A 15,633-nucleotide genomic window follows, 5' to 3' on the forward strand; every position below is an offset into this window, starting at 1 on the left:
ATTAACTGCTTATTTGGAGTACGTTCAGAATCTGCTATGATAGGCAAAAATAAAATTTAAAAAAACAAAACAAAACAAAACACCAGGTGCTGGTGGCTCATGCCTATCATCCTAGCCCCTCAGGAAATGGAGATTTGAGGATTGAAATTTAAAGCCAGTCCGAGCAGGAACGTCCATGAGACTCTTCTCTCTCCAAGTCACCAGCACAAAGCTGCAAGAGATGTGGCTCTAGAGTGCCGGCCTTGAGTGACAAAGTGACAAAGCTCTACCCAGGCAATGGCATCTCAGCTCCCATGGGAAAACAAACCATTTGCACGTCTTAGGATACTGATGAGATGTGCACCCAGCAAGGCCTAGCAACCTTATTCCTAGTCTCCCACGTGGCCCACAAATCAGCCTCTGTGGGTCTTGGAAGATGAACGTGAGCATGCGTGGTGCACCTGGGGAAGGGGACTCATCCCACCCATACTACGGGAGCTGAGAACAGGTGAGGGAGAAGCTCTGAGAAGGAAAACGGGCTCCTTTTATTGAAATTGCATGTGCTGTGCTGGAACTTGAGCTCAGGGCCTGGGTGCTGTCCCTAAGCTCTTCACTCAAGACTTGAGTTGTATGCTTCTACCCCAGCTGGCCTCAATTGTAGATCTTCACTTCTCAGCCTCCTGATTAGCTTGGATTACGGATGTGAACCACCAGTGCTTGGCTATGGGCTCCTTAGACCAGAAAAGAGAAAGGGGTACTGAGCAGGCACCCCCCCCAATATCCTCAGTAAATGTGTTAACCAGGGGAGACGTCTGCACATAATATGTGTTAATATAACATTACACACTTGTATATACTTAGCTCATCAACTAACATTTCCCCAGTCTAGAAGGGAAAGTGAAGCACGGAGAGGCCAATGACCCCCTCCAAAGGCCCCATGGAGGCATAGAGTAGTATAGTACCTGGTTCCCAGTAAGTGCCCCACCAGCCTGGTAGTTTCTGGTATTTTCTTTCCAGGCTGGGCCTGAGCTTTCGCCTCTGAGGTTTTCTGGATACTCCACAGACATCTGTCCTTCCCAGCACTGACATCAAACCCTCAGCAGCTTTTATTTGGCCCAGCTCGGGAGAGGGGTCAACTGTCAGCTGGGCCTGTCCTGTCCACCTCATGCTGGGGCTGGAGCCTCAAGACTCTGCCGCTTTCACCCCAGGAGAGGCAGCACCTGGACCCTGGGCCTCTCATTTCCTTTCCTGCAGGAGGCTCTACCCAGTCTGGCTTCTCCTTGGCAGCTCAACCCATGAGGTTGGTGCCGGTGCTAAAAATAGGCTGTGTTTAGCCAGTCGGAGGCTACTGCAAACTGCAAACACCCAGAGCTGCAAATACCCAAAATACAGACTGCAGACACCCAGAGCTGCCGTCTCACCAAGGACGCCCTCAGCCTCATCTCTGTAGACGGGGGCGGGGGATGCCGCCACCTCCAACAGAGGAGACACTGAGGCTCAGAAGCGTCAAGCAAAGTAAAAGGGTTGAAGAGGGAGAAGATAGAATTGGGGGCACATGGCTAGCACATATGGAAATGATGTGTCTTTGGGGTTTCTTTGAGGATGGTGGACTGCCCTGCGTAGGACCTCTGAGGGTTCCAGAACCATCCAGCACTGACTAAAGTGGGCACCACAGATCTCTGAATCTGCAGCTCCCTGGGGCTGCCACCCAGTGTGTGGGCATCAGGCATGAGGCCGTGTTTCATGTGTAGGCCCTGGTGTCAGGGGTGGGGACGTCCACTCTCTTTATTTGCTCCTCTCCTCCCAGAGGTTTCTTGGGGTCCTACTGTGTGATGGGTGCCGGGGATAAAGCTGCAGCTGTGTGCACACTGTCCCGCCTGTACAGGGCTTCAGTTCCAAGATGCCACCATCATCCACTTGGCCTTACAGAGTGGTGTGGATGGCATCAGCAGGGTCCTTTGAATGTGGGGGTGGCCCAGGCCCTCCTGCCTGTCCCTCTCCCTGCTGGCCACTCCCCACCCTCACCCCCCCCCCAGCGCTCAGTCTCTTTCTGTCCTCTGCCACCTGCGATTGAGCTGTGCCCCCCTTGCCCATTAGCACCCCCTAGAGGACAGATGCGTGGGCATGAAGTAGAAGGAGAACAGAGATGTGGCGTCTGAAAGGAAAAAGGCACCAGGTCCTTGCTGTCCCCACCACAGCCTTCAGGCTGCTCACAGGGGTCTAGGAGGGGGGTGGGGAGCAGGGCTCCCCTCAAGCCTTGCCTGAACCCCAGACACTCTCCCTACACTACTTAACTGGATCCCTTATCTCATGAGGCCATTGGCTTCTTGTCATCCTTGTCCGGCTGCAGAAACATCAAGCCGATGCATGTTCTGCAGAGAACATCTTCCTAAAGGGTCAGCATGGCCATGCAGCATCATGGGGTCCCATGTGAGCCACTGGAACATGGTCTGGATGGCCAAGCTTGGTGAGCCAGGCTCTCTGGGCCAGACTCTGGCCCCATGTCCTACTCCCACTTCCAGGCCTGTTTCGCTGCTGTTCTTTCACTCTGAGCTTTTGCTCTGGCCAATCCCAGGACCCCACCCTGGAGGCAGTCCCCCATGTAGTCCCCACAAGCAGTTGCAGACCCTCGATGCCTGGGCTACCAACTCTCAAGAACTCACACACCAGAGTCCCAGGCCTCCTGATGCCTGAAACCAAAGGCTGGGAACTTACTGTGAGTGTGTTGGTAGTCACCACAATTGCAAAGGAACACAAGACCAGGATAGAGGCATGGCTTGGCATATGGGCTTTATGGGCATCTGGTCCTAGATTGGCAGCACACCTGCTATTTGTGAGTTGCAACTTTCAACTGGCTATTTAACTGCAACTCTAGAAAAGGAGACAGGTCTCCACCATAGAACTGCCATGAGAATTAAACCACAGTGTGGATGTGTAGGGAAGGAATGGTGTCCAGCGTATGTCAAGTGCTATATAAACATTATTCATATTCCTTTCCTATGTGTGTGTGTGTGTGTGTGTGTGTGTGTGTGTGTGTGTACATCTACTATGGATTTTGTTGTTGTCTGGTGTAGTTGCTGTTTGCATTACTTTCTCCCTTGGTTGACTCTGAATTCCCTGAAAGCAGAGATGTGATTGTTCTTGCATTCCTAGCACACACACATTATACAGCCAGCACGTGTTTTTAGGCTAATGGGGAAATGCATGGGTGGAGAGTTGGTTGGATTAATGAACTCAGAACCGTTCAGATGTTTGTTGTATATATTATGTATGTACAGATGGATGGGTATAAATATGGATGGGTGGGTGGGTGGCCAGATGACCTGTCTTAATAGATGGGTAGTGGACTAAGGGATGGATGGATGACAGATGGGTGGATGCTTCATGAATGGTTAGACAGGTAGGCTGATGGATGGATGGCCATATGGATGATTTGGGACTGAGGGATGGATGGATGACAGATGAATGGCTTCATGAATGGATGGACAGGGAGACTGAAGGATGAAGGACAGACAGGCTGTCTGGAGGGACGGACAGACAGACGGATGGATGGATGGATGGATGGTTGGTTTGATTCCATAGGGGCATGGATTTGTCTCTGTTTTGCTCATTTGTGTCTTTCAAGTTCCTGTAGATGATTGGTGCATAGTAGGCGCTTAGTACGAGTTCCTGAAAGAGTGGATGGCAGACTGCACCCTGACTACCGTTAAGCTCCCATGCTGCTCTGAGGGCTGAGGAGGGCTGTCACAATGCAGTGCTCCCATTGGCTGAGGATGGCCGTGGCACCCCCTGCTGGCAGGAATAAGAAACAGCACTGCCCCAGTGGAGTTGGGCTATTTTCAAATCTGCATTCCATGTCAGGAAGCAGAGGTTCTCAGCCCATCTTCACATCTCCCGGGGGTACCGTGCTCCACCTACGGGTTTCCTGCACCAAGAGACGCTGAATGACGAGGGCAACAGTCCACATTGGCCTGCCCCTGGACCATCTTAACCTGGTGATCCTCAGACTTCTCACAGACCCAGAGTGGGGTGGGCAAGTAGCAATGGCACAGGAGCTATGGTGGCCACCCACTCTCCAGCCATGTGACTTCCATTTCCTCATCTGCCAAGTGGGAACAGTTCCCTCCTGTGCCAATGAGAGCCCTTCCCTCCCCTTTGCTTCCCCTGCCTGGAAGTGACAAGGACCCGTGGGTTTCATTTCCGTGAAGCCAGGGGTTTGGGTCTGGTTAACAGCTGTGTTGCCAGCACTGGGACAGCACCACGTGTGTGGAAGATTTTATGAAATATTTATTGGAGGAGGGAACAGATGGATTTGAGAAAATTTGGAGTCCACATGGTCTAGGGGGAATGGGTGGGGTTTTCAGCCTGACTTTGAAGTACTTTCTGGACTTAAGGAACCCTCAACATCACTGGGTTGGATGAGTGTTTAGGGAGGGTGATAGTTGCTCCTCAGTACCTGCAGGGTTTGCAGGAAATACTAAATTACATCTGCACTGAACATGCACAGAATTTTGTTTTCTTCCTGCAAGTCCCTAAATCATAGCATTTACATACTACTGTGTGCTGTGGGATCTGTGTGCGGTGCGCATAGGTTTTGGCAAACACTGTGTTGTGTGTCGGGGACTGGAGCAACTGAGGGCTTGGGACTCATCCCCCAGGGATACTGAGGGCCAGCCCACGAAACCCCAGGCTAGAGCCCAGTGTGACCCAAGCCCCGAATTCTGTTTTGCTTGAAAGAAAAGCAGAGTTCTGAAGGGCTCTGGCTTGGACTTTTGTACAGTGAGCTCCCCAGAGCTTTTGTGCCATTCATGGTCTCCTCTCCTTTCTGGGCCTCAACACCCCCCAAAAAAGAAATTTTTCTCAGGACCCCTTCAGAATCTGTGCTTCCACGAGCGGCTCCTCAAGTCTGCACCTTCTGTCTTGCAGGTAGCTTGATGCTTGGCCTAACAGAGGCTCTCCAGATCCTGTTCCCAGAAGACAGGTGCTCCCAGCTTGCTCCCCAACTGTAGAGGAGAACGAATCTGCAGGCCTGAGAAGCTGAGAAAGGGCTGAGAGTGACCTGCAGCTGCCTGGGAGGGGGGACACTGGAACTTTCCACCAGTTGCAATCTTCAGAATTCTCTGGGAACTGGGACACCAAGAGCAAGATGTAAGGGGACTGGGATGCCTTGCTGTGTGCTTCCTTTTCTGGGCCCCTGGAAGTTCGGCTTGAGCCGGGAGGCCAGTGAGCCGTGTCCTGAGCCACGCCCAGGACCTGCCTCCTTCCTCTGGCCCTGACAATTCCCTCTGCAGTGGAATTCAGACTCAACACCTTACAGGGGTTCCATCTGGAAGGGCAGTTGGGGACATCAAGGCCCCTCCATCTTCTTGCCAGCCCTCAGCTCGGCCCTGGCCAGCCAGTCCGGAATGACCCTGCTATGGCCAAGCTCTGGTTCAAAGTCCAGCGGTACTTCCGCCGGAAGCCCGTGCGCTTTTTCACCTTCCTGGCTCTCTACCTGACCGCTGGGAGCCTCGTTTTCTTGCACTCTGGTTTCGGGGGTCAACCTGCCATCTCACAGAGCCAGGCCAGCCCCGCGGTGGGGGGCCCGGCAGAGGTCGCTGCTGAGCTGCCCTTCCTGGGGGATTTGCATCTGGCCAGAGGTTTTCGGGATGTGGGTGAAGCTTCGAGCATTGCCCGCAGGTATGGCCCCTCATTCAAGAGCAAGGACACCAACGAGAGAGCCAAGCTGGGCGATTATGGAGGGGCCTGGAGCCGAGCCCTCAAGGGAAGAGCCGTCCGGGAGAAAGAGGAGGAGCGAGGTAAGAGCTGGGGGTGGAGGGGGGTTGGCAGAGGAACTGGGGAAATGCAGGGTTGTGGCAGCAATACAAAGAACAGCTGTCTGTCTGCAGCACTGAACAGGAGTGAGCCAGCTTTGCTGTAGTGACGCTACCTGTGTAGCTCCCATTCAGGGAGAAAAATGAAGCTCAGAGATGTCACGTGGCTGGCACAAGGTCACACAGCTTATCTCACAGAACCTTGGGATCTAAACTCCAAGCCTGTGATGGGGTCTCCAGCTTGAACTTCCCCCCATTTCCTCTGCAGCCTTTTTTTTGTTCATTCACTAACCCGTGTGAGGGTCCATATACCCAGCCTGGCTGAGGATGGCCTGCATGGGGCCCTGCCGTCTGCACCTCTGCAGGTGTCAAATCACCACCATTCTTTGGGCTGCTGCACTGCTGAGGAAACAGAGTGTTCCCTGAGCCCTAGGTTACGCGATGACTGAGTGGCACTGCTCTGGGCTCCCCCTAACTGCCCCTGGGCCCTCCCACCCTCGCCGGTGGTCCCCTGGTGAAGGTCCTACAGGAGGCAGCACAGACATGGGCATATTTTGTTGTATTTCTCAGCCTTTTGTGATCAAGAAATGCTGTCACCAAGTTCTGCAGGCTTGGATCCTGTGCCAAGTTAACAGACAAAGAGAACAAGGCCCGCAGGAGTAGTAGTTTGACTCAGACCCTGGGTATCTGTCCATCTGAACTGCCTGTTGGAGAGGAAGCCAAGGTCCCCATAATCCATGACATGAGTACAGATGGGTGCCTCTAGGATCCAGGCAGGATGGCTGAGGAGATAGGGAAAACCCCATGCCAGGGGGCACATCCCCACCCCCGTCCACATGTACTTGGCCTGGGAACCCTCTGAAAGACCCTCTCTGGACCTCCTAGCCTTCCACCCCTCCAAGAACCAAGGGCCCACAGAGGGAGAGGTGAGGGACAGGGAGACAAAGGACTTGGGTTCACAATCTACTTCTGCTCCCAGCCAGTCATGAGAACCAGACAAATGGCTTCCTCTCCTCATGCCTCAGTTTTGAAATCTGTAAAATGGAGCTAATGATGTCCCCCACACAGATGGTCCTGCAAGGCCAGGGCAGCCTGGTCAGTAGAGCACCTGTCCCTGGATCTCGCCCCGGGCAGGAGGTGGGGGGCACTTAGGGGAAGTTGGCACAAGGGGCTGCCTGGAGGAAGATGATGCTTCTGTCCACCGCACCTGCCATCCAGCTCCACCCTGGACACTCCACGCTCAAGCTACTCCTTCAAAAACTCCGAAGTCTTCACAACTCTGGGACTTCACATATGCTCCTTGTTATATTCAGGACAGACCCCAGACTGTCCCATCTCCCTCATGGCGTGGCGTGTGCACATGTGCACATCTGCTCTCCTGCTTCACTTGGTGGCCCACGCCGGGCCAACTCCTGCCGCTGGTGCTGCTCTCCCCCCACGCCCTGGCATGGCTCCCTCTTCTTCCCACGGGTGCTTCCCTGGGTGTCCTGACTCATCCCATCTCCTCCTTGGTTACAGCCCTAGTCCTCAGATTTCCTTCCTTTGTAGCATTTGTCACCGTCTGAAAGCAGTGTGTGCGCGCATGCGTGTATGTTCACATGTGTGCATTGCGCGCATGTGTGTCCGGTGTGTGTGTCCCTGAAGGTTCGGCTCTGCTTCTTCAGCACCAAGGACAGCTCTGCTGCAAAGATGGGGCCTTGGCGCCCATGGCTGAGTGGTGAGGGAGCAGGGGCCGCCTCCGCCACCTGGAAGACCTCCGGGGAGGAACCCCCGCGGCACCGTCTCCCCACCCTCTGCCCCCCCAGCTCTGAGCAAACACTCCTCTGTGCTCCAGGCCTGGGCCCCTGGACGCACACAAGAGATGATTCCGTGGAGAACACAGCTTCTCGTGTGGCAGCAGCAATGGCCCCCACATGTCCGAGACCCTCTGCCCAAGGGTTCCACGCAGCACAGATGGAGAAGAATCAGGGGAAAAAAGGACCTCTATGCTGAGCTTGCAGAAGCTTTTTTATTTCTTGTCAGATTCCCTAGACAATACGCTGTAACCACTGTCTACTGGGCCCTCACATTGCACAGTGTATGGGGTGTGATCCGGGGTGATCTGAGGCATGCAGAGGGTGGAGGGTCTCCTGTAAACCCCACAGCCTCACAGAACACCCACGAGCATCTTCCAGACTTGGTATTCATGGGAGATCCTCTACCAATCCCCTTCCCCCAGAGAATGGAGGACTCCTGCTGCTGATAATAACAATTAACACGCACGTGTGTGTGTGTGCATGTATGCCAGGCCTGAGGCTTGAACTCAGGGCCTGGGCACTGGCCTGTTTTGCTCAAGGCTAGCACTCTAGTGCATGAGCCACACCTCTACCTCTGGCTTTTGGGCTGGCTAATTGAAGATAAAAATCTACAGCCTGGGCTGCCTTTGAACTGTGATCCTCAGCTCTCAGCCTCCTGAGTAGCTAGGGTTTATATGCGTTGGTTTGATTTTCATATATTACAGTGAAATGATACATGTAAAACACTTATCCCCTCTGGTTCACAGCCTGTAGCCATTGCTGCCATTAGCAGTAGAGCTGATCAATATTAGGCAATCCTTATAGGTCCATGTTATCAGTGACTCGCTGTCTAATCCAGTGATCACAACTCCATAAAGGCACAGCCTTCACTGTCCCATTTCACAGTCTCCATGAGAAAGCCCTCGTGCCAACATACACAGGTAACCACTGGAGAAACAGACATGAAGTACAGAGTATTTTGTTGTGACATTTGAAAAAGCCTTTGAGACTCTGGGTATGCCATGCCAATTGCCCTTCCCCCCCCCCACCCACCACCACACACACACACTCCACAGCTCAGCAAGCTTTGCATTCTGTTTTCTTTTCTTTTCTTTTTATTTTTTTTTTTATTTTGCCAGTCCTGGGCTTTGGACTCGGGGCCTGAGCGCTGTCCCTGGCTTCTTTTTGCTCAAAGCTAGCAGCACTCTGGCAATTGAGCCACAGCACCACTTCTGGCCGTTTTCTATATATGTGGTGCTGGGGAATCGAACCCAGGACTTCATGTATATGAGGCAAGCACTCTTTGCCACTAGGCCATTTCCCTAGCTCCAAGCTCCAAGTTTTGCATTCTGTACAATGCAAGGGGAAAAGAAAAGGCAGCTGGCAATGTAACCTGAGCTCTCGAGGCTGTTAGCAGCAGCTGTGGGACCAAGCAGGGTTCCTGAGAAAGCACACACGCAGCCGTTTGGTGGTGAACCTGCTCAGAGTTTGGCAAGGAAAGACAACATATTACATTCGCACTCATAAAAGAAAGATTCACTTCTGGCCAGATGCTAACTACGTCTGGCCGGCTCCTAAGCTGGCCAAGACATGTGGAATGATGATGTAGAAACATCAGCGTCTGTCCTGGGTCAGGAGCAGGGAGGAGAAAAGCTACATTCAGGTCAGGCTGGCTCTGGGCAGGAAGTTCAGAGCTCTGTGCTTTAATGTGCACCTTGCCTTGAGCCCACTCAGCGTGAGCCCTGAGCAAGCTTCAAATCTCAGTGTGCAAATGGCTGGCGGTGCAGCCCTGGTCAGAGCCCCATGACTCTCCCAGCCTCAGTTTCCTCCTGCAGACAAAACATGCTTTGCAGGTGACAAGAGTAATGATTACACAAGAGAGATGCATGTGTGCCCCTCACAGGGAAGGCACAGCTCTGAGCACCATCCACATTTGCTTACCATAGTCCGCAGAAGAGTCCAGACAGGGAGCTGGTCAAGCCCACCTCATCACGTAGGCAGAAACTCGAGCACAGAGAGACAGAGTCCCATTCTCATGAGTTAGATTGCACGGTGCTCACGTGGCATCTTCACAGCTGGCTCTCGCCTGTCATCCTAGCTACACAAGAGGTGGAGACCCTGGAGGACCAAAGTGCAGAACCAGCCTGGGTAGAAACGTCCAAGAAGAGACTCTATCTCCAGTTTAACCAGCAAAAGACTGGACTGGAAGCATGGGTCATGTGGTAGAGCACCAGCCCTGAGCCAAGTGAGAGTCCCTGAGTTCAAGCCTTGGTACCAGCACCCCCCCCCCAAAAAATAAATAAAAGCACAGATCCATATCATACTAATTCTTGAAATGGGAAGAGACTGTACATAACTATAGGGTAGCATTATAACGTGTCACTTTTCCCATGGAGACCAAGAAAACATTCACAGCTTTGAGAAACTAAATGTGTGGTTTATCGCTGAGTGGTTGTGGTCCTAATTTGATATTGGGTGAAAATCATTGCCTTGGTGACACACTATTCAGTACTGTCTCCAGCACTGTGAAAGGCCTGTTTCCTGTTTCACTTCCCTGCATTTCCAGCTTGATATACACAGGACACGGTGGTAGAAACATTGACCCAGACCTGGCGTTTTCATGGTCACTTCAGGAAGATGAGGCTGTCAGTAGCTCACCTGCCTGTCATCCCTAAGCGTGACACAGCCACTGAGACAAAGAGTCATCCTGTCCCCGTGCAGAAGCATAAAACCCTGGAGATGGCCATCAGAGGCTGACATTGTCCTCTAAAGCTGTCTGTAGGGCTTAGTGAGGGGGCTCTGCTTGGGTCATGTGGGGCTCAGATGTTGCCGGGAGGCCCTAAGCCTGGACTGCAGCCATGCCCACAGATCCCGCCCTCCTGCCCCCTGTGGGTCACCAGGGCTGACAGCCTCACCCCTGCCCCTCCACTGCCCCAGCTGGACCAGGCTCCACCACGGCCCATGGCTTCCGTCTCCTGTTTGTACCCAGAGGCACACACATTGGCGCCAAAGCCACAGAGCTGGGGGGTACCTGGTGCCTTCTTCCCCTAACAGCTTTATCCCCAGCGGCTTCTGACATTTTTCCTCTTCCCAAAGCCAAGTACATGGGCTGCTACCTGGATGACACCCAGAGCCGGGCCCTGCGAGGCGTGTCCTTTTTTGACTACAAAAAGATGACCGTCTTCCGTTGCCAGGACAACTGTGCCGAACGGTAGGACCCCAGATGTGCCCCATGGCTGCCACCTATTCCCTGGAGGGCCCCCCTCACTCCGACTGGTGACCTTGGCCTTGTGGTGCGAGGAGGAGCAGGAGGGCCAGAAGGGGAATGTGAGGAGAGGGTGATTCAAGGGCGTGTGTGCATGTGTGTGAATGAGCAGGAGTGTCCAAAGCTTGTGGAGTTCAGGTTGTGCCATGGCCTGAGGTGGTGGCAGGAGTGAGTTAGTGGAGTGTGTGTGTGTGTGTGTGAGAGAGAGAGAGAGAGAGAGAGAGAGAGAGAGCTCACAGGGATACACTCGGACCTGTAAGGAACAGGGGCCTTGTGTGAGGAGCACGTCAATGCGTGTGCAAGCATCCAGATTTGAGCACGAGCCACTGGTGCCCCGCTGGGAGGGCTCTGCCTCTGAAAGGAAGGACTAAATGTCCTGGGAAACACATTTTAGAAGCACAGCCCTCCAGATCGAAAACTTCCCTGGAATCTTTGTTCTTCCCCTGGCTCAGAGCTGCCAGTGGTGGAATGCCCTCCTCCTCCCTGCCCCACCCTCCCTCCTGCCCTCCTCCTTCCCCCCTCCTGGGGATGGCGGCTGGGCTACAATGGCTTTACAATGAGTGGGTCCTGTTCAAGGTGCCTAGGGCACGGACACAGGGTCTCCCCTGCCACACCTGGGGCTGTGGGGAGTTGTGAGTCAGGCTGAGTCTGTCTGTCTGTCTAGCCAGCGTCTTGGATGACAGCCGGGTGGATAGTTCCCCACGGAGCTGTTTTGCAGGCGGTAGCACTCTGCTCCGTGGGTCACCTGGGGTGAAGGAACAGACAGCTCAGTCTCAAGGCCCCACCTAGCGCCTGCCTGCGTCACTGGCTACGGGTGTGCTGAGCACTGAGTGGCCTTTTTAGGAAAGGAAGTCATCAGACCCCACCAGGGGCCTGGATCGGCTCATCCCTTTCAGGGGAAGGAATTGTTTACTTGGCAAGAATGTTGGCTCAGTTTTGCCATCTTGTGAAGTGCTAACAAGACTCCCTGCCTCCTTCTCTCACCCCAGCTCCTCTGGGGAACACAGAGACCTCACCCCAGAAAGGAGGGGTGGAGTCTGCAGAGGTGACTGTCTCTCAACCACAACATGGAGCAGCAAGAGGGTGGGGTAGGGCACAGGACACCCCAGGGACTGGTGTACTTGTATGTGCACTGGTGTGTGTGTGTGTGTGTGTGTGTGTGTGTGTGTGTGTGTGAAAAGCAATAGGAGAGAGAGAAACAGAGAAAAAGATGTTGTGTGGTGAAGGAGTGCCAGGTACAAGTGAGTGCGAACAGTGTGTCTGTGTTGGCAGATGTGTGTAACACACACACACCAGACACATCAACCTCCCTGCACCATTGGAGTTTCCTTATCCCTCCTCTTGCCTTCCATGGTATGCCTGTCCCAAAGACCCCCAGAATGTTCCTGCCCCTGTGGTGTCCTGGGAGCCTGTTCCTGGCTTCCCTCCTTGCCCTGGGCCCCTGTCAGCCTGGCCTCCGTGTTGGGTGGGTCTCCCTGGTCCCTGGCCTCCTCTCACGAGGAGTCTTCCTGCCCTGGATCCCCCTCCCCTCCCCGTTCCGCGTGGTCCCCACCACCCTGCCTGACGGCCGCCTCCCACAGGGGCTACTTGTACGCTGGGCTGGAGTTCGGTGCCGAGTGCTACTGCGGCCACAAGATCCAGGCAGCAAACGTGAGCGAGGCAGAGTGCGACATGGGGTGCAAGGGTGAGCGGGGCAGCGTGTGCGGTGGTGCCAACCGCCTCTCCGTCTACCGGCTGCAGCTCGCCCAGGAATCGGCCCGCAGGTGTACGTGAGTTGGCCCTGCTCGTCTGCTGCCTGGCATTCTGCAACACCCACCCACCCCCGAGTCTGCCCTGCACCCTCCATGGATCCCTCTTCCTTAGAGGCCACCACTGGCCTCCCAGCCCTGCCTTGCTAAGCTGTGTTCAGCATCCCCACCTCCCACGGTTCCTCCCTGGGCTTTGCACTGGTGACTGCTCATTGGTTGAGTGGGAGCCCAAGGCATTATGGGAAGAGGATGCATTTGAGAGGAAGCCTGAGGCATTATGGGAAGAAGCATTTGAGTGGGAACCCAGGGCATTATGGGAAGAAGAAGCATTTGAGTGGGAACCCAGGACATTATGGGAAGAAGCATTTAAATGAGGTTCTAGAGCATTATGGGCCACTTGTCTGCCTCATGTTAAGTCCACCATTGTTTATCCCTGTCTACTTAACCAAGGCCTAACTCTCCCTCATTGCAAAAAACCTCCAGCTTCCAAGGAGGAGGTGGATAGAGGGGTCAGGAGCCAGCCCCGCTCCCGTGGGCACTGTCCTGCCATTGCCCCCTTCCTGTAGGAGGTGGAGTCTGGGAACAGTTTGCAACTATGGAGTGCCAGGCCCTGAACCCAGGCGTGATAAGGCAGATTTTGTGTATCCTCCTTGGAGCCACTGGTAATTATCCCCATTTTCATGAGATTTAATGAATGCGAGCCAACCTGCTAAAGGGAGCAGGCTTGTTCCAGGCACCCTTTAGACCGCTGAGAAGGGAGAAGCTTAGTGAAGGGTCGAGCTCTCTGGAGGCTGCTATCACGTCAGTTCCCAAGCAGGGACAGAAACCCATACCCACCTTCAGTGCGCCTGAGACACCCTAGGAAGCTGGCTACCATGTGGGCTCTGGTTCTGTCCACACCTAGAGCTGAAGTACTGAGGTGCCCTCGGGTAATGGCAGGCTGCTGGTCCTTGAACCATACTTGAGTTAGACCCCACAGATCTCTTCTAGAACACAATTCTGCCCACACAAGTGGGTTTGACAGAAAGTTAATGCTGGTTTATGGGTCAAGAAAGGCCTCTTCTATACAAATGTCATTGTTAAGAGAAGATTCGAAAAAAGGTGTTGGGGTGCAGGCCTGTAATCCCAGCTACTCAGGAGGTGGAGATAGGACAATCTCCAGGCCAGCCAGGGTAAAAGCACAAGAACCTATCCAGAAAACAGACTAAAGCAAAAGGGGCTTTGGGTATGGCTTAAGTGGTAAAGGCCTTGAGTTCAAAACCTAGTACTGCCATAAATAATTCATTGCTTGACAATGTGCGCAGGGTTTCAGAGCCTGTGTTTGAAGCCACGTACACACTTTGCTCAGCAGTCAATACAGTTGCGAATGTTAGCATCTTGCCAAGACATTTTCCCCAACTAGATTTCCCTGGCCACCTGGGTTCGGGCTTGGCTTGAGGAGGGCAGAGGTGTGCGTGTGAACTCCACACGGAGGCACAGCCACATGGTGGGCTTCTGACCGCCGGTGCGATGGATTTTCAACTTGACGGTACAGCCACTGTCTTCAGAATGGGTCCCCTTTGTGCCCATAGTTAGGTGATTGGTTGGGGACCCTTTGACCATCTGAAGAGAGGGCCTCAAAATACTGGGGGCATCTGAGAGGCAGCTGCTGCCACAGAGCAGAGCTCCGGATGTGGTGGAGGCTGATAAGATTTGGCTGGGGTGTGTTGTTAGCCAGACATTAGCCAGACTTCTCTGTGGATAATGTTCTGTTGGCTGGAGAATCTGGACATTCTCTTAAGCGCTCTCTCTCTCTCTCTCTCTCTCTCTCTCTCTCACACACACACACACACACACACACACACACACACACACACACACACACCATTGGAATCTGCCATGATAGGCATCCTGTGGATGTCTTTGTGGGTGGGATGGGAGGTTGCTGGCCGGTTAGTGGCAGGGGAGCAGCCCACCGAGGCTGGCAGGGAGGCTGCTGTGCCCCTCAGAATGCCCACCTCTGTGTGAGAAGCACCGTGGGTGGGACACTGTAGCACTGTGGTCCTTCCTTCAGCAAGTGGAAACCTAGATTCTGCATATCCACCACAGCTGTTCTGAATTGTCACCGTATAAGGTTCGAGGCCTGGGCACATGCCTCCCAGAGACTCTAGAAGGCAAACTCACAGTTATTTTGGCTAGAACAAGACCAGAGATAGCGTAGATGGGAAGATAGGAGGTTGGCACCTCAGAAACCCTCCCAACGCCGCATGTGGTAAGAGGGCTGGTATCTTTTATGGACCCAGAGTGCCTGGTGAGGAAGGCTGAGCAGGGGACAAAACACAGTCCCCATGGGTACCGGGTGAGCAGCACTAGAACTGAACCTCACTGCAAGGTGATTTCAGGAGAAGCAGAAAGCCAGGTGGTCCAGCTGTGAGTCAGCCAAGGCCACGGGCTGAGTCCACGCTCAAAGCACCTCCCTTGGCCACAGCTTCATTTCACTCGGCACAGGGAGGAGGATGGCTGGTTGGACACCCCAGGGGAGGCACCCAGGAGGAAGGCAATTTCATAATTAAGAGCCTTGACAGGTGCCTGGAAGAGAAGGGAAGGGTTCCCATACTCGAGACAAGCAGCCAAGGAATTGGATTGAAATCTAGGCAACTTTAGGTTGCTGGTGACAAAGCACCCTGGGAAATTCAGAAAATAATTAGCTGCATGATTTATCCTTGTCCATCGTGGAGCTGGAGCTCTGGGCCTGGGCGCTGTCCCTGAGCTCTTTTACTCAAGGCCAGCACTCTACCACGTGAGCCCCAATGCCACCTCTGGTTTTCTGGTGGTTCATTGGAGAGAAGAGGCTCATGGACTTTCCAGCCCTGGCTGGCTTTGAACCGTGATTGTCAGATCTCAACCTCCTGAGCAGCTAGGATTGCAGGTGTGAGCCGGGGGCCCCTGTTCAGCTGTGATTCCCTACCCCACCCCCACCAGGGCCACATGCATCTTAGGAACTGAGTGGAGATTTGAACCCAGGTCTCTGGCTCCCAGCTTGGAGGCTCAGCACACTACAGCACTGGACACAC

The 15,633-nt window shown here is 53.8% G+C and overlaps 1 protein-coding gene across 2 annotated transcripts in view; it reads left to right on the forward strand.

Annotated features, from left to right (window-relative positions):
- Wscd2 (WSC domain containing 2) overlaps positions 1-15,633 on the forward strand; it is a 58,044-nt gene that overhangs the window by 27,792 nt on the left and 14,619 nt on the right. For both annotated transcript variants that reach the window (XM_048342757.1, XM_048342758.1), the window contains exons 2-4: positions 4,906-5,777; positions 10,664-10,778; positions 12,413-12,597. In XM_048342757.1, the coding sequence (XP_048198714.1) occupies positions 5,396-5,777; positions 10,664-10,778; positions 12,413-12,597 (682 nt within the window). In that variant the 5' untranslated portion in view covers positions 4,906-5,395. The remainder of the gene's footprint in view (positions 1-4,905; positions 5,778-10,663; positions 10,779-12,412; positions 12,598-15,633) is intronic.

Source organism: Perognathus longimembris, chromosome 3, assembly GCF_023159225.1.
Source record: "Perognathus longimembris pacificus isolate PPM17 chromosome 3, ASM2315922v1, whole genome shotgun sequence".
Classification (NCBI taxonomy): Eukaryota; Metazoa; Chordata; class Mammalia; order Rodentia; family Heteromyidae; genus Perognathus; species Perognathus longimembris.